The 26,061-nt window shown below is 36.3% G+C and overlaps 1 protein-coding gene across 13 annotated transcripts in view; it reads right to left on the bottom strand.

The window, feature by feature from the left end:
- MYCBP2 (MYC binding protein 2) overlaps positions 1–26,061 on the bottom strand; it is a 256,295-nt gene that overhangs the window by 137,361 nt on the left and 92,873 nt on the right. For all 13 annotated transcript variants that reach the window (XM_087435962.1, XM_087435968.1, XM_087435963.1 and 10 more), the window contains 7 exons: positions 19,872–19,989; positions 15,250–15,454; positions 14,442–14,595; positions 6,839–7,011; positions 5,661–5,786; positions 5,446–5,573; positions 494–585 (listed from right to left, as the gene is read on the bottom strand). In XM_087435962.1, the coding sequence (XP_087292088.1) occupies positions 494–585; positions 5,446–5,573; positions 5,661–5,786; positions 6,839–7,011; positions 14,442–14,595; positions 15,250–15,454; positions 19,872–19,989 (996 nt within the window). The remainder of the gene's footprint in view (positions 1–493; positions 586–5,445; positions 5,574–5,660; positions 5,787–6,838; positions 7,012–14,441; positions 14,596–15,249; positions 15,455–19,871; positions 19,990–26,061) is intronic.

The raw sequence follows: 26,061 nt of genomic DNA, 5'->3' as shown, positions 1-26,061 counted from the left end.
TTCACAAATAGACGTTCCAGTACACCTGGTCACCTCTCCAAAAAGTGTGTTATAATCAAGCATATACTATGGGCACGTATCAGGGTATATGGGTGATCTGAATTATGGCCCACTAAGACTATTTGACACTATATACAAAATGCTACGGGTAGTAAATAATTGTACCACATCGCTAGAACACTAGCATATTAGGTGTTCTCTAAGTGATGTATGAAGATAAAAGCGTACAAAATACGTGTATATTTCCATTTTATCCTCAGTGTAGAAACAGTCAATTTATCTTGTGAAATGCAAATATGAAGGATACTATTAGTTTAAATACAGCATTGTTAAAAGCAACACTTATACCACCTAATATAAAATTTAATTTCTCAAGCATCTGATTAACAGTAGATTATTTAAAATTTCCTTTTTAAGGTATGTTTATTTGCTTATAATGAATTTTTCATCTTAAGTATAGAAGGATTACACTGAATAATGAACAAATCTTTACCTAGCAGCACAGTCATAAGCCAATACATCAGTCTCTGCAAGAAGGTCTCCATCAGTTTCATGATCTCCTCCATCAGGACCCAACTCAAACAGCTGGGGAAAGGAGAAAACATATCGTGCCCAGTCACTCAGTCATGTAAATCTGCTGAATAATAGTTTATAATTTTGTATGTGTCCAATATATATGCTGGACTATACGGAATGTAAAAATCAGAGCACCTGCCTTTTTAATGCTAAGTGAAATATACAAACATATATTTAAATTAAGAAACACATAAATGTTTTCTGGCCTATATTAATCTCAGTTTTCCTAATTTACACATTCATCTATTTATATCAAATGCTCCAAATAGTTTTCTATCAGATATAAACATCTGAGGGAGATGAGAGAACTCAGCCAAAGCATTTTATCTAAATGAGGTAGAATTTTGCTTCATCACTTACTAACTGTGAGATTCTAGGACCCCGTTTCCTCATTCATAAAAGGGAGATGGATACTAACAGTGACTGCTTCATAGTAATTGTGAGAATTAAATAAAATAATACTTGTGGGAAACACAGAAAAATACCCAGCAAAAAGGCTAGAAAAAGTTAGCTATGGAGAGAAAGAGGAATAACAGAAGATAAAGATCTTTAAAAAAATAGGAACAAAAACTAGTTCAAAGTAATATGGTATGAGAAAAGGAGAGATAAAGAGTGTGGAGGGGCTGGCCCCATGGCTTAGTGGTTAGGTGCGTGCGCTCTGCTACTGGTGGCCCGGGTTCGGATCCCGGGCGCGCACCGACGCACCACGTGTCTGGCCATGCTGAGGCGGCGTCCCACATACACCAACTAGCAGGATGTGCAACTGTGACATACAACTATCTACTGGGGCTTTGGGGAGAAAAAAGGAGGAGGATTGGCAATAGATGTTAGCTCAGGGCTGGTCTTCCTCAGCAAAAAGAGGAGGATTAGCATGGATGTTAGCTCAGGGCTGATCTTCCTCACAAAAAAAAAAAAAAAGAGTGTGGAAAAAAAAATGGTTGTAAATAATGGGGAGGACCCTAGAGTCTGGGAAAAGGAAAAAAGAAGATATCAAATAGAGAAAGTTATAAAATTAAGTGAAAATAAAGGAGAATTATGAGGAAGAGGGCTTGTTAAAAAATGGACTAATACATATAGAGTATGTATTATGTATTATTATCAGATCTTATTCTCAACAGTCGTTGGATTCCCCCAGGCAGCTCAATCTCACTAGTTCTAAAGTGACTCATCGCTTCTTCTTTCTCCTTCTCTGTTCTGACTAATGGCACTATCTTTCACCTAGTCACTCAGACAAAAACCTGGAATAGTCCTTTTTTCCATATCTCTCTGCCATGACTATATCCATGCTATTGCTTATCAGTTCAACTATATTCACTGTCACTGGCTGGAACACTAAATAACGACTAATTAGTCTTCTTATCTCCATTCTCTCCTTGCTCTAACCCATATTTCACAAAGTTGAGGGTTTTTGATTTTGTTTAATGATCCTTAGAATTCTTTTTAAAATGAGTACTTGATCAGAATACTTTCTTAACCTAAGATTCTTCAATGGTTTCTCATCTCCGTCTTCGTAGCATGATATAAAGATCCTTAATGATTTGATTTGCCCCTAACCTGGCTCCCCTGCTTATGTTTAACAAATATTTCTGAACACATCCTGTGTGCTAGGCACAGTTCTGAGAACTGGGCATACAGGGGTGGATGATGCAAACAAAAAAATAAGGGCTATTGGGAGTCAGTTTGTGGTCAGGGAGAGGATTTACAGCTTTAACTAGGCTCACCAGGGAGTCAAGACTTGAAGGTAATGAGAAGTGAGCCAAGAAGGGAGTGAGGAGTTGTAAACAAAGAGGAAAGCAAGCGCAAAGGTCCTCAGGCTTGACTATGCCTGGCATGCTTGCGGAACGAGGGCAGGCCGGTGTGGCTGGATTAGAATGAAGCAACTAGTATAACAGAAGATCGGAGTGATGATGGCAGTCAGTTCTGATGGTGTTTTGTAGCTCTTGTAAGACTTTTGACTTTTATTCTAAAAACAGGAAGACACTGAAGACATCTGAACAGAGGAGTGGCATACTCTGGTGTATATTTTAAGAGAATCATTCTACTGTGTTGAGAATAGATTGAAGGGAGCAAGGACAGAAGCAGGATACAAGTTGGGAGGCTACTGTAATAACCCAGGTGAGAACTGCTGTGGTTTGGACCAACTTGGTACCAGGGGCAGTTTTTAGAAGTGATTAGATCCTGGATTTATTTTCAAAGTGCAGCCAACAATATTTGCTGCTAAAGTGGATATGGGGTGAAAGAAAAAGAGAAGTTAAGGATGACTCTGAGATTTTTGCCCTGAGTAATTGGGAGAATGAAGTTAACTCTACCCTGAGTCAGTTAACTGGGACAAGGAAGAACATGAGAACAGCAAGTTTAGAGAGATCATCAGAAGCCTAGTTTTGAATACGTTACATTTGAAATGCCTATTAGCTATCCAAATGGAGATACAGAGTAGGCAGTTGTATATATGACTTTGGAGGTCTATAAGTTTGAGAGTGATCAGAGAAAAAATACTTAAAGCCATAAGGTAGGATCACCATGGGATGAGTAGACTTTAAAAAGATGTCCAAGATTGAGCTCTGGCACTCCAACATCTAGAGGTCAGGAAGATGATGAGTAACCAGCAGAAGATTAAGAAGAGCAGTCAACGAGACAAGAGGAAAACAAAATGTGATGTCTTGGGAGCCAAGTGAAGAAAGTATTTCAAAGAAGAGCTCAGTTGGATTAAATTCTGTTGATTGGTTAAGGAAGATGAGGACTGAGACTTGACCCTCGGCTTTAGCAATACAGAAGTCATTGGTGTCCTGGACAAGAGCAGTGTCTGTGGAGAGGTTAGGGCAAAGTTCAAGTAGGTTCAAGAAGGAATGGGAAGAGAGAGAAGGGAGACAGAAAGTACAAAAAGTTAAAAAGATGTACAGAGTCCAGTTAGGTGGCTAGTCCAAGACAAGTAGTTTTACCTAGGGTAGTGATGGCATGAAAAAGACAAAGTCTTTTTAAGGGGGGGGAGAGAGATGAAAGAAGACCTATCAAGAAAGACAACTACGTTTCTGGCTTATGTAACAAGCACATGGTGAGTGGTACTATTCAAGAGAGAGGGATCATTGGAAGAGTGCCAAGTCATGGGGGAAGAGCATGAATTCAACTGAGATATAAAGACTGACAACTGGCATGCCTTTAAAACATTACATGGAAATGGATCAAAGAAGTCTGAGCTGGAGACAGAAATCTGGGCATCACGGTATGCTGACAGCTATTGAAACTTTGGGCTTAGGAGAGAATGCCTAGGAGAAAATAAGGAGTGAAGAAATATGGCCTATGGCTGGGCCTAGAAGAGCTCCAACACTCAGTAGCCAGGTAGCTGAGGCAAAACCTACAGAGGAGACAGAAGAAACAACCAGAGATATGAAAACAAACCAAAACAAAAAAAAATAAGAGGCTTACTGGTAGAAAAAAAAATGTATATCTTAGAGACGTGAAGGGAGGGAAAAAAAAAAGACACCTGTAGGAAGGCCTTAGTCCACTCACTGAATAACTGAATCCGAAGGCAAGATCATGTCCAGAGAATGAGAGGAGTAAGGTGTATTTGAGACTTGAAAAAGAAAAATAGGGTCAATATAAAAACAACATATATAGAAGGCCTTTGTAATTCTATACCACAACTACTGGAGGTAAGGTCCACTATGGCATTCAATATTATAAAAAAGAACCTCTCAGGGCCAGGAAAAAAATACATCTTCCTGATAAGCTTACTTTGCCAAAAGACATTGCCAACTAGAACTACATAAGTCGTTGAGTTTGCTTCTCTATCTTGACTTTGCATCAAGACATCCTAAAATAACCATTTCAAAGCAAATGCTCTGAAACAAGCCAAAACTAAATCTACTGTTTTTCTTATCATCAACATATATATGCTACAGATGTACTTAATCATTATTCCATCCCTACTCTCTATATAACTCCAGAGACTTTTAATGTTTATTTTCTTCATTTCTATATTATCTGAATTTTTTTAGCATATGTATCCCAATTATAACCAGAAATGAGCAAATATTTTTTGAAGTTTGTCAGTTCTGGTTGGGCCTCCATGGGAAGTGTCCTCAAAAACTATCATTATAAGGGAGTTTTAACATACTAATATAATTTTTAGATATTATTGAGAGAACTAAGAAAATACCTCCTGAACAGATAGCATTTAATTAAGAATTTTTAATGAAGCCTCCGATTAAAATTAAGGCACAAACTCTAGTTTTGTCTTTTACTTTAAGAGCAAAATCAGTTAATTCGAGAAGCAGAATATTTAAGGTATTAGTGAATTTCAAAGAATGAGCACATTCTTTGCTTCATGTAATTGGCGGCCTTTTCTGAGATGACTAGTGTGGTAAACTTATGACTCTTGATTAATTTTAGTTTTTCTACCAGAGGGAATCCAGCCCCTATACTCTGTCTCTCACTTTATTCCTGGTCCCTGCTCCTGGGGTGATGATGTCTGGTTAGATAGTATTTAGCAATAAAAATGCTAAAAACTTTTAAAGCTACATCAAAATGTCCCTGCATCAAAATAGTTGTGCCTCCTGTCAATAAAATGGCTACAAGAAAGTAGGCACATAAAAAGGTACTGCTGTTCCTCAAGCACTAGGAAGTTCAGCACAAAAGACTGTTTAAGTCTTTTTCAGTTTAAAATCATTGAAAAATCATTTTCTATTCATTTTACTCCCTTCTTATGTGACTTTTGTTTTTTTAATGAGTTAATGATTTAGTATTATTATATTAGATTTTAGCAATGTTTCCTTAAGTCCTTTTTAAAAAGAGGCATTATATAAAATATTAAACTATGTCAAAATCAGTACCTTCAAACAAAAAGAGCAATAGCGTCAATGAACTGCTTACCTTAATTTTAGCAGTATATTCTCCTCTACCTCCAAACAGACCGAGACCACCAAGTAAAATATCGGTGTCGGCACTAAAACGTATAGCTTCTACTGAATGAGCAGAGTAACCCCAGCCCCCTCCATGACCTAAAAGATACAAATTATAATTTATGTTTTAAAATATCCATATGTTTCAGTTATAAGACAGTATCTCCTAAACATAAATATACATACTTTCAAACCTGTTTACTACACTATAATCTTCTTTGGAATAAACTTTCATTACTGCTTGAGTCTCCTCCTCTGTACTTGCAACACCCATTTTTAAATCCTGCATGGTTGCCAAGGTATCAAGACAACCTAAAAACAAACAAACAAAAATTCAACTCCTTGAAATTAAAATTTCCCATAACATTGATGATATGAGATGCTTTAGGGGATAAATTAAAATAATAAGCTCTAAGGGTGCTCAACAAATTTATTCCAAGCTTTAAACAACATTTCATGGAAGAATACTTAAAACCAACAAAAATTCTCCTCTGCCTGGGTAATTATCATATTTAAACATATACTATATCACAATGTTTTGCACAAAACTGTATCTTTGAAAAGCTGGAATGGCTTAATCTTTGAGTCCTTACGGGGTTCTTCCTTTTGTGAAACTCTCTAAATTATAGCCTAAGATAACCTTAACTGATGCTAGTTTTGGATGTTTATAATGGCTACTAGATGAAATTTGTGAAAAAAGAAGGAATTATATTTATGATCTAGTAATTACACTTAGGAATATGATTTCACAATTGGAAATTCTAGATAAACATAAATGAATCCTTAAAAAATTATCTTTAATAATTTTAAAAGCAATAAAATAAGTAGTTGTGTGGATTGGTATAAAATTTCCAGCAACAGAATATATATATTGTAAAAGTGCTACATCTCAAATTAATTTAATGGAAGTGAAGTTGATGTGCTGTGGAAAACTGTGTTATGTAAGAAGAGACAGAAGTAGTATCTATAAAATTGACATAATATTTTACAGAATTTATTTTATAATGTATATAAATTAAATATTATAATTAAATATTTGAATATTCAACCTATATCTCTAAAGTTTATATATTCAAGTTAGGCAAAAACATTATTTTTAAAGATCTACCCATTAGGAAAATTATAATCAGGGCTGTTTTATATTTGGGCATATGTGAATCTTTCATAGTGTTGGTATAAGTCTCATGTACTGTTTTCTGGAGGATAAACCTCTTTAAGTTAGAGGATTTAACTTATTTCGCACCTAGCATATTATTGTTTAACAAACATGACAGAATGATATACAAATTTAAATACTCTCAAAAAAAAAAAACTCCTCAGCACACATTAATGAAAATTAGCTGATCATCAAATAGCAACCCTACCTAGAATGTGCAAAGCTGCATGAGATCGGGTGGTGAGAGCCCTTGGTCCTGTTGGTAAGGCGAGCTCAGGACTTAGAATACTACATCTGGACTGCATGTCTGCGGCAGAGGGAAGTCTGGCATCAGCAACCACTGCATTGTAACACCACAGTTCTCTAGTATTTGGTCGAAACCTTTCAAGAAAAGAGAATAATTACAGTACCTCAACATAATAGCTTCATTTAAAAAAAATTTCTCTAGTTGATAATACAAAGAGAATAAGACAGCCAGCTTAAACAGGATAAAATGTAGCTCTTTAGTTTCCATATACGAGCTAAACATATAAATAAAATGATTTATGTCACAACAAGTGAAATAATTTAAACAAAACAGTAACATAGATCACAATACTTCATGAATAGAGTAACAGTAAATTTAACAGTTTGATGCGTACATATAAATACGAAGCTTTTGTACAACAAAAACTCCATAAAGAAAGCTGAAAGGAAGGACAAGTCAAAAGAAAATATGTGAAACAGCCATATGAGACAAAACAATAACATCCATAATGTATAAGAGCTCCTGCAAACCACTAAGAGACAAGCAATCCAACCCCGAAAATGGAGAAAAGACACAGAACGCTGTTCTTAGAGAGGAAGCACCAACAGAAGGTATGCAGAGCTTCTCCCTTACTAACAAGCAGCAAAGCATCAATAAAAACCATAAGGAGCCCACAATGCCCTCCTGCCATTATCTCATTCCTTTTGTCTCTTTCAAAAAGCTATCTCCACTTCTTTACCTCTTTTATTCTATGAATTCTTTTTTGGAAAAGTTGTTTTTATCAACTACTGAGTACACACAAAAGAATAGTAAAATATTTTCAAAATAAGGTATGAAGAATAATGACACAATGTACACTAGTAAAAAGAACATTACCATTATCTTTTAATTACTCTGTGTCTATCTTCCCACTCAATTCCTTTCCTTTTCCTTTCCAAGGTAACAATTATCTTGAAATTTAAAATTTATCATTCCTTTGCTTTTCTTTATGATTTTTCATATGTTTGTATCAAAATAGTATATTATTTAAGTTTTATGTTTTTGAATTGTATATGAACAGAATACATACTTTACATATTCTTCTGTGGCTTGCTTTCTTCAAACAATAGTATATACTTTTTTTTTCTTTTTTTTTGTGAGGAATGTTAGCCCTGAGATAACATCCAATGCCAATCCTCCTCTTTTTGCTAAGGAAGATTGGCCCTGGGCTAATACCCGTGCCCATCTGCCTCTCCTTTATATGGGGCACCGCCACAGCATGGCTTGACAAGTGGTGCGTCGGTGCACGCCTGGGATCCGAACCTGTGAACCCCGGGCTGCCGCAGCGGAGCACGTGCACTTCAACACTACACCACTGGGCTGGCCCCCAAACAATAGTATATACTTACAATATATTTATACAGTGGCATATGGATCATTCTCATTGTTGTAGATTATTTGCTCATGTGAATTTATCACAATTGTCCATTCTACTACTGATAGGAAAAACATGAAAACCACTCAGTTTTCCATTACAAAAAATGCTGCTATGGATAATCTCATACAAAGCTCCTAAAGCATAGGTACAAGAGTATACAAGAAGGCAAAACAAAATCTTCATTTTTTTAACAGCTGGTATGTCTACATAGAAAACACTGATCCCCTTGGAAGTCTGATTCATGTCAGATATAGCTGACATTTCAGATTAGTTTAGAAAGGATGGTCTTCCCAATCAATGGTGTTTGATGATCCAAATTTACTAAATATAAACGCACTTTAATCTAGCAATTCCACTTCTGGGTATATATCCAAAAGAACTGAAAGCAGGATCCTAAAGAGATATTTTCACACTCACGTTCATTGCAGCATTATGCACCATAGCCAAGAGGTGGAAGCAATCCAACTGTCCATGGATAAATGATTGGATAAACAAAATGTAGTAGAAACATACAATGGAATATTATTTGGACTTAAAAATGAAGGAAATCCTGTCATAGGCTACAATGTAGATGAACCTTGAGGACATTATGCTAAGTGAAATAAGCCAGTCACAAAAAGACAAATATTGTATGATTCCAGTTATATACCTAAAGTAGTCAAATTCATAGAAACAGAAAATAGAACAGTAGTTGCCAGAGGCTGGAAGGAGAGAGAAATGGGGATCTGTTCTTTGGGTATCGAGTTTCAGTTTTGCAAGATGAAAACATTCTGGAGATCTATTGTACAACAACATGAATATACTTAACACTACTGAATTGTATATTTAAAAATGGTTAAGATGGTAAATTTTATCTTATGTTTTTTACTACAATTAAAAATAAAAACAATATTTTTAAAAAAACACAAAAATAATACTTGGCACAGAATAAATTCTATGAAAGCAGCTGCTGTAATTAGTAGCATTAACATTACTGTATTATTGGTTTTTAATTTAATCTATTCATCTTGTTGCATGATCATTCTTTTCTCTTTCTTTTGGTCTTTATTGTTCTGTAATTTCACTATAATGTCTCTGGATTGTAGATAATAGAAACATGCAGTTTCTAATATCTGTGGATTCAAATCTTTTTTTGGTTCTGGAAAATTCTTAGGCATTATCTCTTCAAATATTGTTTCTCCTCCATTTTCTCTAATCTCTAATATTTCCTTCTTGGATGTCTATGAGATCTTCTCATTATATTCTTCAAATCTCTTAACTTTCATATTTTTTATATTCTTGTTTCTGTGGCACTTTGGGTAATTTCAGCTGTTCAAATCTCCTAATCTACCCATGCATTTATTTAAAAAACTACTCTTCATTTATAAAAGTTCTCTTTGGTTGTTTTTCATATCTGCCTCATCATTTTGAGTCTCATTTTGAGTCTCTTTTGCTTGTTCAATTTGGAGATTCCATCTTTTATTTTTTAAACATTTCATACATTGTTAATTTATATTCTGACAATTCCAAGTTCCGAAATTGATCCTGTTGCTTGTTCTTTTGTTGAATTTCACTAACAGTGATATTCTTTATATGCTGAGCAATCTTAGACTTTGTGCTCTTATTTGATTGAATCTTAATTTGTTAAAAAAAATCTATGGGCCTAAATGGGCACGGGGGGTGGGGGCAGCTTTTCTCTAAAGATGATTTTCACTTGCCCTCTGCTGGAGACAAAGGGGTATTACCTATCCGATCCCACTTTAGTATCATTCCAAGGCCAAAAGCTTACTTGGAGAGTTTCAGGATCAGTTTCCATCTCCCTCACCTTGCAGCTGGCACAATGCTTGTTTTCCAAATTGCAGTGCTGATATCAGCATTTGCCCTCAGCAAAATCCTGTGTTTACAGTGCTGACTGCTGACTGCTCAGGGGTCACTTCATGGAGGTATAATTTTTATTTTTATGCTGGTTTTCTTTTTTTGAGCTGGGGGTGAGGGACAGGGGCAGCATTTTTGTGATATCTTGGCTGAGTGCCAAGCAAAATGTATAAAATATAAACTTTTTTTTTAAAGCATAGGGCCCTTCAAAGTATTTAGATCAACAAATTGCCAGAAGTGGAGATCCCCATTCATTCCTACAAACCATGACAATCTAGTTTGCACATCTAACACTTCCATGAAATTATTCTCAAAGTTGCAAACAACTTCTAAGCAGCCAAATCTAATGGAATCTTTCATCATCTACTTAGTCAAGCCCTCAGCAGTGTTTAATGTCACCTAATGCTCCTTCTCTTCTTGATCCACCCCTCTCAGTTCTATGTTAACACACCCTCTTGGCTTTTTCTCCTAGCACAGCACAGGTGAGAAGGCACCCCACCTGCTCAGAAGGCGCCCTCACCTGCGGAACACAGCAGCCAGAGGGATCTACCGAGTGGCAGCTCAGTCCCCGCATGGGTGCCCCCCACACTTAGTGCAGCACAGGCAAGAAGGTGCAAGCCCACTCAGAAGGCACCCCCGCAGCCCATGGGACCCACCGAGTGGCAGCTCAGCCCCCGTGTACACGTCCCTCCTGCCTCATGTGCAGCAGCTCAGCTGGTCCTTTGCCAAGCACAGAGGCCCCGCCTATGGTGCCCAACATGCCCGCCCAGTGCAAAAGCCCTGCATACATGAGCACAACCTACAGAGTGGCTGCAGCAAGCCTGGGTGAATGCAGAGTAGCCCTACCCGGGCAACTTCCAGCAGATGGGGTGGGATCAGAAAACGCAGCTCCCGCCTGTACCCCCAGTGGTGGCAGGTGGAATCTGTGACCTGATACTACCACAAATGCACTGGCAAAGGAACGCTTCATCAAATACCATGAAGAAGTACATTAACACTTCTGAGCAGAAGGAAAATGACAAGTCTCCAGAAGCCAATCCTGAACTCACAGAAATTTACAATCTAAATGACAGAGAATACAAACGAGTTACAAGAAGACTCAGAAAGACAGTTCAATGAGCACAGGAATCAAATTAATGAACAGAAGGACTACTTCACCAAAGAGATTAAAACTCTAAAAAAAACACTAAACAGAAATTCTGGATATGAAGAACACAATTAATAAGAAAAACAATAATCTAGAATCCATAAAAAATAGACCTGATGTTATGGAGGACAGAATTAGTGATTTAGAGGATAGAAATATAGAAATGCTTCAGGTGGAGGAGGAGAGAGAACTAAGATTTAAAAAAAAACAAAGAAATTCTTTGAGAAATATCTGACTCAATTAGGAAAAGCAACATAAGGTATAGGCATTCCCAAGGGAGACGATAGGCAGAAAGGAGCAGAGAGCTTGTTCAAAGAAATAATAGCTGAGAACTTCCCAAACCTGGGGAAGAAACTGGATTTACAAGTACATGAAGCCAACAGAACTCCTAATGACATCAATGCAAAAAGACCTTCTCCAAGAGAAATACTATTCAAACTGGCAAAAGTCAATGACAAAGGAAAAATATTAAGAGCAGCAAGGCAGAAGAAAATAACCCACAAAGGAACCGCTATCAGCCTTTCAGCAGATTTCTCAGCAGAAACCTTACAGGCTAGGAGAGAATGGAATGATATATTCAAAATACTGAAAGACAAAAACTTTCAGCCAAGAATACCCTATCCAGCAAAACTATCCTTCAGATACGATGGAGAAATAAAAGCTTTCCCAGATAAACAAAAGCTGAGGGAGTTTATCGCCACTAGGCCTGCCCTACAAGAAACGTTGAAAGGAAACGAAATCTGAACTAAAGGAAACTTCATCTGAAACTAAAAAGCAAAGGTTTACAAAATGCTGAGCAAGGAGATAGACAGAATCAGAAAATTTCAGCTCTATATCAGAATAGGTCAGTAAACAATTGTAACATAAAAGACAAAGGGAAAGAAAGCGTCAAAAATAACTATAAACACTTCAATTTAGTCACAAACTCACAACACAGAAAAGAACAATTTGTGCCAACAATAACTCAGAAGGGGAAGAGGAAAGGGATGGAATGTGCTTAGGCTAAGAGAGATAAGAGGCTATCAGAAAATGGACTATCTCATCGATGAGATCTTTTATACAAACCTCATGGTAACACTAAACAAAAAATCAGAGCAGAGCCACAAATCATAAATAAAGAGAAAACCATCATAGAAAACCACCAAACTGAAATGGCGATCAGAAATACAAGAGAAAAGGAGAAGTAGCTGTTAAGAATACAAAAGGAAGCAGACTCAGGCCAAAAGGAAAGTCAAAGTAAGCCAATACTGAATCTGCAATGTCTATGAAAGCTGTAAAATGCAAGTCCCCTGCTGAAAAGCACAATGGACACAAAGCAGCCCGAAGTCAGGATAAGGGAACGAAACTCTGATCCTGATTAAAGGAAAACATCCTCCAGCTCTTTTACGGAAACATAGAAGGAGACTGCCCTCGTCTTTTAAGCTCTGTTTTGGAACAAGAGGGTAAAGGATCAAGGACCTGGCAAGGCATTTGAGATCATGTGAGCCACCGCTACCACCATATGTAAAAAAGGCAAGGTTCAACTAACTGGATTCCACACTTCTGAGTTCTGTAACACCCCAAGGAAATGGCTCTAGTTATACTGTTAGAATCTTAGTTCTACTGTTATCTCTAATTTAGGGAATACGTTTGTAATTTAGTGAATGTATCCGAAAACGAATTCCACACTGCCACTTTTTATTTTGTTATGCAAATTTACTTCATGTAAAAATAAAACATATAAGGATTATAGAAAATAAAACATCAACTTAAACCTAGATCCAAATCAGAGCCTGCTCTTTGGTAACTAAGTCTCTTGTATATTGACTTCTAATCAGTCAATAATTGAGGACAATTCTATCTTTACACCATCCGTCTCCCTCTCCCCTCCATTCTATCCCACTGTGACCACTCTAATTTTGGTTCTTGGTACCTCATGTTTTCTTAAGAATTACTAGAAGACTACTTACCTCTAGTCTCTCATTATCTAATCTATCCTATTTAATGCTGCTAGGGAGACCTAAACGCACTACTCAACTCAATTCTGGCCTCCAGGCCTTCTTGCAAAATGCCCAATAAGATAGTAAAGTGGTCAGCAACCTGGGAAGCACTATAATTCCTCCACCCTGAAAGCAGGCCTCAAGAATGATGGAAAACATGGCCTCTTAAGACTTGGCTGGCTGATGGAAATAAAAGGAGGCATGGGCAGAAGAAGGAACACAGAGGAATAGTCTTTTCCCTTTCCTCACTCAAGCCACTTAAACCTTTCAACTTATCAGAATTTCTGCCTACTAAGGCTGGCCAAATAAACAGTGCAAGAGGGGGAATAAAAAGGTAAGTCCTGTGATAAGCTATTCCGGTAATGGCGGAGTACACCTCCCACTAGTATTCAAAGCTAGATATGCGGAGAAGGATAACTCTTTTCTTTACTCATTATATACATAAAGCACCATAACAAATTTTAAACAAATAAAATAAAATTTCTTGAATCTCGTGTACCTGTATCCATCTCTACATTTTTATAATTTCCAGAGTGTGATAACCCTGTACATTTCTCTACCAATATGAGAACTTTGTTACGTACATTCCTAAAGGGCAAGCTCATTTATCTCATTTATTCTGTTTTGTCATTGGCGTAATTTCTTCCACACAGTCAGTAATAATTAGATATTTATGGGAACAAGAAATACAATGAATTCTATACAATATAGACAAGATTACTGACAGACTAAAAATAATTAACAACAGAAGTCTTAAAAGTAAAGTCTTAAAACTGCTTATTATAATGACAGTAGCCAACATTTCTATAGCACCTACTATGTGCCTCTGCTCTAAGTCCTTCAATCCTCATAACAATCTATGGCGTAGGTACTATAATTATCCCTCCTTTATAAATGATAAAAGTGAGGCATACGGAGTCAAAGTAACTCCTCCAAGGTGACACAGAAAGCAAACTGTGGAGCTGGAATAAACCTTGGCAGTCATGCTCTTAACCACCACTACATACTGTAAAGATCCCTGCGAATCACTGCGATAGAAGTGTAGTTAACAAACAGGAGAGTTTTCATTTGTGAAGAGTCTACCTATACATGAATTTTATACTACCACAAGAGTATAATTTGATCAAAACTTATTTACTACTCTATTTTATAAACAGAGAAGCTTACCTCCAAATGACATCGTACACAGGATCAAGACACACACCAAATCCCTGGAGATCCTCTTGTTCAGAGTCATTAAAAGTTTTACAACTCCCATCTACTTTATTTATTAGAAGGCATTTGAATGGAGGAGGTTCTGATATAGAAGCAGGTACCAAGCCTTGGGGAAAAATATTTATATATTTTAAAGATGCATTATCTTTTTATACTCCCCCAACTTATAAGTTAAGTATTACTTATAAGGTAAGTATTATTATCTCCATTTTACAGATGAAGAAACTGAGACTTAAAGAGGTTAAGTAACTAAAAACCTTTAAGTAGCAGAATTAGGACTAAAACCTCAGGCTGTCTAAATTCACAACACATGCTCTTAATTTCTATGCTACACCACTCTATTCTATAATTATTCATGATACCCTGGACATAAGTGTGGATTGATATCTTGGTCTTAATAAAACTTCAAAGTTCGATTTCTGTAACCTTCCATAAAATTTAATTTCTATCATTTATTTAACATGAACCAATACAGAAAAATTCCTCCTTCCAATATAGGTTTTATCCTACCACAATTTAGCTCATATTTCCACCACTCTCTAGCTTATACATACTTTGGTTTCTATATCTCCCAATTATTCCACTCTTCTAGCACATAGACACATATAAACACAGACACTTAGAAGCTTCTTTTAAATTTCTTCAAGCAGAAAAAACAAAAAGCTACAAGACAATATCTCATAACAGAGAAAGACGAACCATTTACTATCAATCAAGACAAAGATTTTTGGGGGGGACATTTGTTTGTTTTGAGTATTACCTATTATGTGTTTACTGGCAAAAATTTCTGATGTAGCAAGCACATGAGAATTAATAAGTGCTTCATCAATTCGTAAGAAAGTCTGGTCCCCACTTGCACCTATCCAGGTAGCTTTTCTTCCATATTTTGATCCAATGTTAGGCATGGGAGCTGGTTTTGCATTCCAATACGGCACATCCAAAATTGGTCTGCCCAGTTGTCCTTTCTAAAAGATTAAATAAACCATATTAACAATATTACTGGATGAACAATCTATAATTTTTTATAAAGTTAAGGAGATAGTGACAAAAATAGCTCTATAGACATTATTCTTCATCAATTTTTAGTTTTTTTTTTAATAAATGAAATTCATGTGAAATTTGGACCAAACACCTCTAAAAGGATAAAATAATTTCTATTATTCTTAGGAATTCTCCCCCTAATAAGCCACAAAGTGCATTATTAAAAAATAATAACAATAAAAGTAAAATATTTTCCATGCAAGAAATATCCTTGAAATAGTGTGACTATCTTCATCTACATTTAAAAGACAAGTATAATAAATACACAATATGTTAAAAAATTAGCATTATAAATTGTTCATTTAAAAAAATCACAAGTTGACAGTACAACAGAAAGTCACTATTGAACTCACACAGTCCAAAAATATTTGGGTAAAAGACTAAAATCATAAATACTGCAACTGTGAATACAATTAGAAAGTTAAATCTGTTTCACATGATCATGTGTTAATAAGTTATTTCATTTATGTTTCAAGATAAACAGCAAAATCAACGGTAAGGAATGATGTCTTAAGTAAATAACTGTTAACTCTCATAAAAAGTATGGCTGTCTATAGATAACTGGTTAGGTAAGAGTTTAATTTAAAAAGTAGTAGTAAGTTTCTCACTACCAAGCTAGCAGCTGTTAAGAGTGTTGATGTTGGATTGGTAAATACTCATCCACCCCTGGCTCAGGAGCTCTCTCTCTCCATAGCATTCCCCTTCCAAAAACCTCTGCAGGGCAGAAAATGCTGCATCATGGCACCTAGGGTTATCTACAAGTGATGGGGATGAGAAACCACAGCAAAAACCCCGAAGAACAAGGGAGTCTGGAGCACTGCAAACAGCCTGGTTACGTTCTCACCCGACAACCAGGTTTCTGGTCAGTTCTATCAGTCCTTCAACACCACAGCAAGCAAACACAGCCACAAAGTGACTGCAGAAGCAACAGAGCTTCAGTCCCTGGGCTAAACAAGGGGAGGGAAAAGTGGCAAGCACGCGAGTAGAGAAGAAGCCAAAAAATGTCAGTGTTTATTCTCAGCTTATTTCAACACCCACATTTATTTTTTGACAAAAAAAAAGAAGAGCATAAAAATGTGAACAGTGAGCAAAGTACACCATATTCAGGGGTATATTGTGCTTTTGGAGGAAAAAGCAAGTAATTATATTTTTCATTGACTATTGAAATAAATATCTATTCCCTTACTATCAACCAAGTAATGTGAAGAAAATCAGTCCAAAAATGTGATAGGTGCCTGGACAGCCCCATGCGATTCAGACTGTGGTTATAAATAAGCCACATGTAAATTCATAGAAGTTCACAAGTAGGACTTGTGGCACTAGAGGACAACAATGGTTGTCTGATTTCAAATATTACCACTCACATTCCACCCAAAACAACATAAAACCAAGAAATAGAGCAAAGAAAATCACACACGACTCAAGCCTTCAGCAATACTAGGAAACAGCAGATCTCAGGACCTTTAAGTTACCTATAACCAGAGAAGAAATCAAATTCCAACAGTTTTCTCTACCCACCTGCCACTACAAGCCTGAGCAGGTGGACAGCACAAACGGGGAGGCTTAAGAGGGAGAACAGAAGAGTTGGGAGAACTTAGAAAAAGCACTGGCAAAATCATCCCAAGGAGAAAATCCAACCCTTAATGTCAAAATACTAAACATGGGTAAGGACTTGAAGGCTCACAGCATCAGCTACAGGAAAAAGGCTTGAAAGTGTGCAGGACCATTTTTCACTCATCAGATTGATGCAAATTAAAAGGTATGACAACACAGTCTGTTGGCAAGGCTGTGGAGAAATGGGCACTCTCATACACTGCTGGTGAGAATGCAAAATAGAGGGGAATTGTTAATATCTCACAAAACTACATAGGCATTAACCTTCAAGCCAGCAGTGTTACGTCCAGAAGTTTATCTCAAAGATATACCTCTAACAATATTCACTGCTATTGTTGCAAAATATTGGAAAGCACTTAAATGTCCAAGCATAAGAAATTGATAGAACAAGCTACAGTATATATGTACAATGTACTATGCAGATGTAAAAGAAAAGAATAAAGATCTTTACGAACTGATATGGAAAGATTTCTAGGAGATAGAGTAAAGTGAAAAGAGCAAAGTGCAGAAGGGCATATATAAAATGCTATCTTTTGGAAAAAAAAAAAAGGGGAAATAATTATATATATATGCATCTGTATATACACACACATAGCTATATCTATATCAGTACAGATATAGATAGCTAGATAGAGAGTGTGTGCTTATTTATTTATTAACCTTTACAAGAAGGAACACAAGAAGAATGAACTGGAAAACAATGCAGTTTGTTACCTACAAGCATGGAGTGAAGGGGATGGGGAGGTAGAGATGCCAGGGACATGAAAGGGAATGACATTTAATTGAGTACACCATTTTTGTGGGAATGGACTGGAATTAGAGGTATCGGTGTGGGCTTGTGATTTCTCAAATACATATACCTATGTGTATATGTACATATACGTGTACTGGGGATGCGAAGACACCCCATAGCAATGAATACACCTAGTTCTCATTTGAAGTCTAATACTATTCCCCACTAAAAAGAACCCAGGTTCTTGAAGAAAAGGCTGATTCTAGAACTGATACAGATAAGCCTGGCATATCTTGTTATGCCACGAAGTAAGAAAGTGCTCAAAAAAATTAAGGCGCACATCACAAGAACACAGGAGCCAGCTTGAATGGACCCCCACTGGCCAACTCTGGGACAATTTAAGCACCCAAATAATTAAGGACAGTAATGAAGAAAATACAAGTGTATATACCAATAAGAAGTAGACAGACAAACAAACAAATAAGAAAGGAGGGCTGTTGTTTACAGTAAAATGCAAAGAACCAACTGGTAAATATGAGGGTGTGCTGGAGTTGGAAAATCATCATTTTGCAAACATTATAGTAAAGACTGGTTCAGGCAAGAATAATCAATGGATGCTAAATCTAGGGGGAAATTTTGATGAGAAGTAGATATCTTAAAACTTTCTTAGAAGTGTCAACCCATAGATTGCTTATTAGTTTCAAGGCAAAAAATACTAACAATGCAGTAGAGAAATCAGACAACATTTTACCAGGCGATCAAAATTTACATCACTAATAAGGGGCAGGGGGGAATTTTGTGCCTCCAGATGGGATGCTCTGAGAAGAACACAACATCACTTACATAATATTTTAGCCTAGAATGCACAACCTGAATCTAAAAATGAGGAAATATCAGAGAAACAAAAATGAGGAACATTTTGGTTTTTTTTTTAACTACCATATTCTTCAAAACTATCAATGTCATAAAGGCCAAAAAACGGTGTGTTAATGTTACAGATTAAAGGAGACTAAAGAAAATGACAAGCAATGCCTGATCCTAGACTGAAAGAGAAAAAATGCCAAAAAATAATTATTGGGTCAATTGACAAAACACAAACTAAAGCATTTAGGTGTAAAGGGTCATAATGTATGCAAGTTATTATGAAAGGATCCAGGAAAAAGGAAACATTTTACATACATACACACACACACAGAGTGTGAGAGAGAATGAGAGTGTGCAGGTGCAAATGGTAAAGCAAATAGATCAAAACGTTAACAATAGGTGAATCTATGTACTATTTTTATTTTTTGCAACATTTCTGTAGGCTTAAAAAAAATATTTTAAGTTCACATTTACGTTTTTTAAAAATCAGGAGTTGCAAATTACATCCTTAGAGACTTAGGTTATAGAGTTCTGAATAGTTACCCACGTCAGAGATGGCATAGGTTTATTAGCACAGTCTTACGAAGCTTTTCCTTGATCTCTACTATGCCCAAACTATACAAAATTCTCAGAGCATTTTCACTCTTTTCAAGCTTTGGCAAAAAAAGAAAAGGGAAACAGGCAAACAGAGACAGAGAGAGAGAGGGAGAGGAAAAAGGAAACTATAATTTTAAACAAATCTAATAAGAAAACAGGCTTTTAAAAAATTCTAAAATATAAATAATTCTATACGTTAAGAAAAATGCATCTTTACAAGCTAGTTGGGAAATAAGCTTTCAAATGAAACAATTAGCTCTACTGAAGGCTTAAAGGACTTTGACCTGGAATAAACATGTTCAATTCCAACTCAACTGTCAAATTTAATAAATTCTAATGCTACACTAGAGAAGAAAATTATTTTAAAGTAATGTCATTCAGGTTTTGGGTGTGTTGGGTGTGGAGACAAGAAATATGCATATGCAATAATTATAACACAAGAATTTCACTGAAACCAGAAAAAATAGCTAACATAGACAAATTGTAACACAATGGTACAACGCAATGTTATTAAGGCTTAAAAAATTCCTTACAGAAAAACTTCCAAATGTGAAGACCTGTCCATCCATTAAAAGTACTGCCGTGTGGTTGCTGCCTGCAGTAACTTGTGTGCTAGGGCCTGGCAATGCTTGAACAAGAGTGGGACATCCCCTAGGTTAAAAAAAAAAAATTAAGTCAATTTCTTAAAAGACCCAACTGAAATAAAAACAATAAATAAACAATGCAATAAGAAATAGAAGAGATAAAGGCACTAATAAGAATATTCAGTAAATACTTATTTAGTTACTATATGCCTATCTCCATTCTAGGTGCTAGGTATACAAAGATGAAAAAGATAGAATCACTGACTTTATGGAGATCATTAAAAAGACTTCTTGAATTTAATCCCCTAATTATGGATACATAATTTTTATTTTTTATGAAAGACTAGTGCTACCTTTGTTTTAAAAAGAGAAAATTTTTACCTTCTATAGAGAATGGCATGTTAGAGATCTCTATAAATATTTGTTGAATGAAATAAGAAATCATGCACTATTTTAACAGGAATTCAATCCAGGAACTATACAAAACAATTAATTTTATGTCCTCTTTTCTATCTTTTTTCACTGATCTATAATCTTAGATTTTAACATAGTAGTTAATGAATCAGAATAGAGTATCATGAGAGGCGCTGCAGCTGTGGCTAAAAGCTCAGGCTCTACAGCTAGACTGCATGGGTGTGAATCTTGGCTCTACTATGTAAAAGACTTTGAATAAGTTATTCATCCTTTTTGTATTTCAGTTTTCTATAACGTGGAGGATAATACTATACAGTATCTACTTCATAGGGTTCCAATGAACAATAAAGAAGCTCATATATGTCAAGGGCTCGGATCAGTGTCTGGCACACAGTTAACATTTAATAAATGGTAATTATTATGATAAATGACATCCTTGTACCCATCCTTACATCACTTTACCATTTATTAACCACTTGTAGTAAACATTATCTATAATTAGAATCATCATCACTACAGTAATAGTCCACATAACAGAAGAGCTTTTTGAGATAATATAATTATGATACTTTAAATTTTAAAAAATTACATATAACATATTTTTTAATGATTATTCAAGCTGCAATGAAAAATGAATTGGAAAGGGGGAATACTAGCATTTGGAAACCCAGGTAAGAAAATTTTACAATAATTTGGGTGAGTTATGATGAAGGTCTGAACTAGGAACAGTGTGGATTGAAAGGAATGAATAAATTTGACAGCACTGTAAGGAACAGAACTGACTAGACTTGGCAAATGATTGATAAGGGGCAAGGAAAGCTTTTTGCTTAAGCAACAAGGTAAATGGTGGTAACATTCACTTAAGCTACGAGAATGAATGAGATGTAGGAAGATGATTAGAGAGAAAAGATGAGATCCTAGATTTCATTATGAGTCTCTTCTAACACTTTAGGTATGGACAGAGACGGAAGAGCTCACAGAAATCTAGGTTACAACAAAGAGGAAGAAGGAACTTTGGAAAAATGTGGTTTGAAGAGAGTCATTGGAAGAGAAGGTTTCAAGAAGGGGGAAATAATGTACATGCTAAATGCTCTAGAGACACATACAAGTGACCACTTGATTTAGCAAGAAGAACGTCTCTGGGGGAAGAAGGTACAACACTATAGGCAGATGAGGAGGGGTCAAAGACTATATAAAACCCCTTCAAGAATCTCAGCACAAAAAGGAAAAAGAAAGGAGAACCAACAGCTACAGGGAAAAAGATGCTGAAGGAGAGGTTTTGTTCTTTTTAAGATGATAGAGATTCACAGAAGTTTAAAACAGCTAGTAAAGACAAAGAGGCTAAAGATACAGTTCAGAGAGGAGATAAGAAACAGACCTAGATCCCCAAGGACAAGGCAGACAGTCTTCACAGCATGGACAAGAACAGGTCCCTCATTCAATGTAACATGAAAAAGGAACAACGAAATAGTACGGATGCAGGTAGGTTAGTAGAGTTGGTGGGCTGAAGAATTTCCCATCTAATGGTTTTTATTTTTGTTGTGATGTGAACAGAGGTCAGGTGCCGAAAGGAAGAAGGAAATGGGTGAGCAGAGAATTTGAAGATTCCAGAAAAGGTATGGTGGTAAATGGAACAAGTAAATAACTGATCAGGAGTTTTTAACCCGGATCCAAAGGCCTTCTAGGAAACCTGTGAGTGAACCTCAGGAGATCTGTGAACCTCCTAAATTTGCAAGCCAACTTTTACATGTATTTCTTATGTCTATTTTTCTGAAGACACAGCCCATATCCTTCATCAAATTCTCAAAACGTCTTACACCAAAAAGTTCAAAACTACAAAACAGGAGGATTACTGCCCATTGTAGAAGGATTGGTTGAATCTAGAAATCATATAACAATCTGCACATGCGTAGTGATTTATTTTTTTCCAGAAGCCTATCTTAGACATGGAAAATATCGAAAGATTGATTCATGCTTGAAATTTTGCCATGCCCCACCACCAAGACCAAGAGGGTCAGAAAACTGAGGATACTACTAAGAGTATAGGTGAAGAGAATAAATAACCATCTCTAATTTGGGTAGGAAGTAAAATCAAAAGGGTGAAAGAGAGAAAAAAAGTAGAGGGCTGTAGGGAATGAAGTGTTGATAAAGTCCAAGGCCAAGTAAAATGAAGCAAAGCTAAGTAACAGAAGAAGAGATTGTCATCAGATTATGGGTTGTTTCAACCTAAGAATTCCGAGTTAGAGCTGTACTAGATCCAGGATGGGTCTGGGAATAACCACCATGAATGTGGAAGTAAAGTTCACTACATATAAGGTGTCTGAGACCATTCACATGGATACTGAATTCACTCACGAGTTTGACGAGACTCAGAGTGAGAACACACTGTGTACCAGATACTAAATTTTCAAAGAATGAAAGGCAGTGACGGAAAGGTAGGGAGGTAATAAAAGGAGAGTAGAGCAGAATGGCCATGCCTCAAAAGAGCAATAGCTTTTTTACTTGAGGATGGAGTAATATGGCTAGGAACAGCAGTGAAAGGTAAGTGGTTCTCAACTCTGAGGTACAGGGAGTTTTGGCAAACAAATAATTACCACTTTAAAAGGCTGACTGGTGAACTAATGCCCTCACAGAAATACCCAGTTCAAGTCAAACAAAGAATTAAAGGGAAAGTTCCTATAATTGTTTACTTGTCTGCAGTTTACAAAGCACTGTCACATAAAATATTCATTATTTTCATTATTATATCATTATTCACATATAAATACTCAGAGTCAATATTCATTGATTATCAAAATAACTCTATGGGTAGATCTGAAGAGCCTAAAGGATTTTCCCAAGAGTTGGTGGCTTCTAATTACATAGTCTTTGAACTCTTTCCATCATACTAGTGAGCCCATTTATTAAATTATTTGGAAAATACAGGAAGAACAGAAAAGAAAAATTGTGTGTGTATGTGTGCACTCCAGGCACTTCACACATAACTATATTAATTCTTCAACAACCCTATGGGATATTTAGTAAATTACAGTCACATAGCTGGTAACAGATGAAGCAAAGATTTGAACCTTGTCTAAATGGTTCCAGACACGACGACTGTGTAGCATATTAATGCAGAAGGATAGTAGAGCAAGAAAAAGACGAAACTCAGAAACACTGTAAGAATTATCAAAATTCTATTGGCAAAGGGAGAATAAACGCATCTAAACTATATAGTCTCTTTCCCAACATCCAGGTTTAAGTTTACTGAAAACGGTAAAAGAATTTGAAATTCAGAAATTTAGGAGCACATTGAACAAAATAAACAAGCAAAAAAAAAAAAGAGTGCTGGTAGACTCATGTCATGCGTGAGTATACAGCATCCCTCATAAGCTTTTTGACATTCACTTTAAAAAGCAGCAATAGTAACAACTAACATTTATTGAGCACTTACTATGGGCTAGGCACTGTGCTAATAAGTAAATGACATGCATCAATTCACTGAATTCTCACAACAAACTTCTGAGGGAAATACACTTACTCTCATTTAACAGAGGAAGGAACTGAGACATAGGAAAGTTAAATAACTTGGCCAAGGTCATATATAGGTACCAAGTGACAGAATCAGGACCCAAACTAGAGACTGAACTCAGTTATTCTGGCAAGACAACACATTAAATAAAGAGAATATCAATAATATTTTTCTATCTTTATCATCATGCACACTACAATATTTATCTTACATTAATCACACATTATTAATGTGCACTATACAATAAATTCCAGTTAAAAGCACTTGATTACTAGAAACTTAAAAAAATACTCTCCAAATGTATGCTTTATTTCAACTAAATATCTACAAATATTTGCTTTGTGGTAGATAACACATATGCTATAGGCGCTTTGTTCCTCCTGGGATTGTTCCTCCCCATTAGTGATCAATTCCTTTCTGATTTAATAACATGGTTCTTCACACCTGCCGTTCAAGTCCCACATAGATCCAGACAAACAGCGTAACTAGAGTGCTTACAACAGAAAGAGTTTTGACTAATTTTTGTTGAATCCACCAGGCACAGTGTGTAGCATTATTTCACTGGGTAATCCAGGTTAGCTCTCCCCACACCACACGTAATCAGCCTTCCAGTGACAACTCAATCAATGGACCTAGGGGGGTTCCAATTTACATGTCGGAAAAGAACAACTTCAGGCAATTAAAGTAAATCCCACCGGAGTTTAATCTTAAGAAACTCTGATATTTTATTTTCAACATTAAAAGCTATCATATTTCATGAATATGATAAATTCAAGCTATTTAAAACACTCTGCATATTGCTACGATATTGTCACCTGAGCAAGTCACTGCAAATCAAGGAATGGCGCTCAATGGTATAATCAGGACCACGAGGTAATGTTTTTAGGTAACCGCTTCATTTTAAAAGCTGACATGAGCACCTTCCCTTTCAACAGCGATTACGCCTCAATGTGGTGTGGCAGGATCCTGCACTTGCTTATGCTGTTCATTCTTCACAGTGCACAGTCACCTGAGGGCTGTGATGTGATTAGAGTTACAATTTTCACTACTTCCCTCCCACTTAGTCAGGACCACGAAATATAGCTATTTGCCAATTATTTTCTGTGGAATGACACCCAAGTACAAAGTCGAATTTGTGAAGGAGTGTCCTCCTTGCTGCACACATGACTGATGCTCCATGATGTATAACTATAACACACCTTTCCCAGTTTATATCATGACTCACAAAATAATCATCAGCTAAAGAACAACAGCAATAATGATGAAGATGATGATAATAAACCCTCTTCTTCTGTGTCCTGAGTCTTCAGTGAGAAACAGAACAGAAAGTTGCCAAATTCTTCTCCACACAAATTACAAGCCCTGATTCAGTCTCTGTATCAGTGATGTCATTCAACCGTGAAGCATAACATCTGCTGCCTTCTAACACTAGTGATAGTAATTGCTCAACCCTGCAAGCCATTGATATTCTGTCATATCCAATGTCCAATATCCAAATGTCACATCCAGTAAGACTTGATAAAGTAATTCTGCCAAAGACCTTTTGTTCTCTTTCCAAACACAATATTTTTCACTAAAATTGTATAGTTTTACAAACTCCTTGATAATAATGTCAACTGTAGGTTGCGCTTGTGTTTTTAGTAAGAAGTTCAGCTTAATGATACCTCAATCATCTCATCATTAGCAACATCATTCATCAAAGTAACTAAGGACATTTCATTTCATCCCCATTTTGGGTGCACTATGAATAGATCTGACCCTGCCCTCTAGGGACAGACGATGGTTCTCAAACCCAGCAAATTAGAATCTGGACAGCTGTTAGCAAAAAACTCTGATGCCAGCCTCCTATCTAGCACAGCACTTGCCGCCTCCATCGACCCCTCTCCCCCATCTCCCATCTCACCTCTTAGAAATTCTAGATGCAGAATCCAGCCATGATATTTTTGAAGTTCCCTAAGTAATTATAACGTTCAGCGAGGATTAAGAATCACTGGTCTTTACCATACAAATGGCGTAATTCCATCCCTGACACAATAATGGAGTGGTTTCAAATCAAAGTGAACATTCTGGATTTTATTTAATGACTAGAGTAATTTATTGTATGTGACTGAAAAACCATATAGGCCCAGTTGATTCTGGCAGATATCTTGTGAACACAAGGCAGAGTAGACTATAAAGCAGAGCAGAGAGTGAAAAAGAAAGAGAATTCTTGTG

This window comes from Ceratotherium simum, chromosome 10 (genome assembly GCF_057802395.1).
Source record: "Ceratotherium simum simum isolate JZ-2026a chromosome 10, ASM5780239v1, whole genome shotgun sequence".
NCBI classification, from domain to species: Eukaryota; Metazoa; Chordata; class Mammalia; order Perissodactyla; family Rhinocerotidae; genus Ceratotherium; species Ceratotherium simum.
Note: the sequence above shows the minus strand (reverse complement) of the source record. Positions and strands in the feature narration are given on the sequence as shown.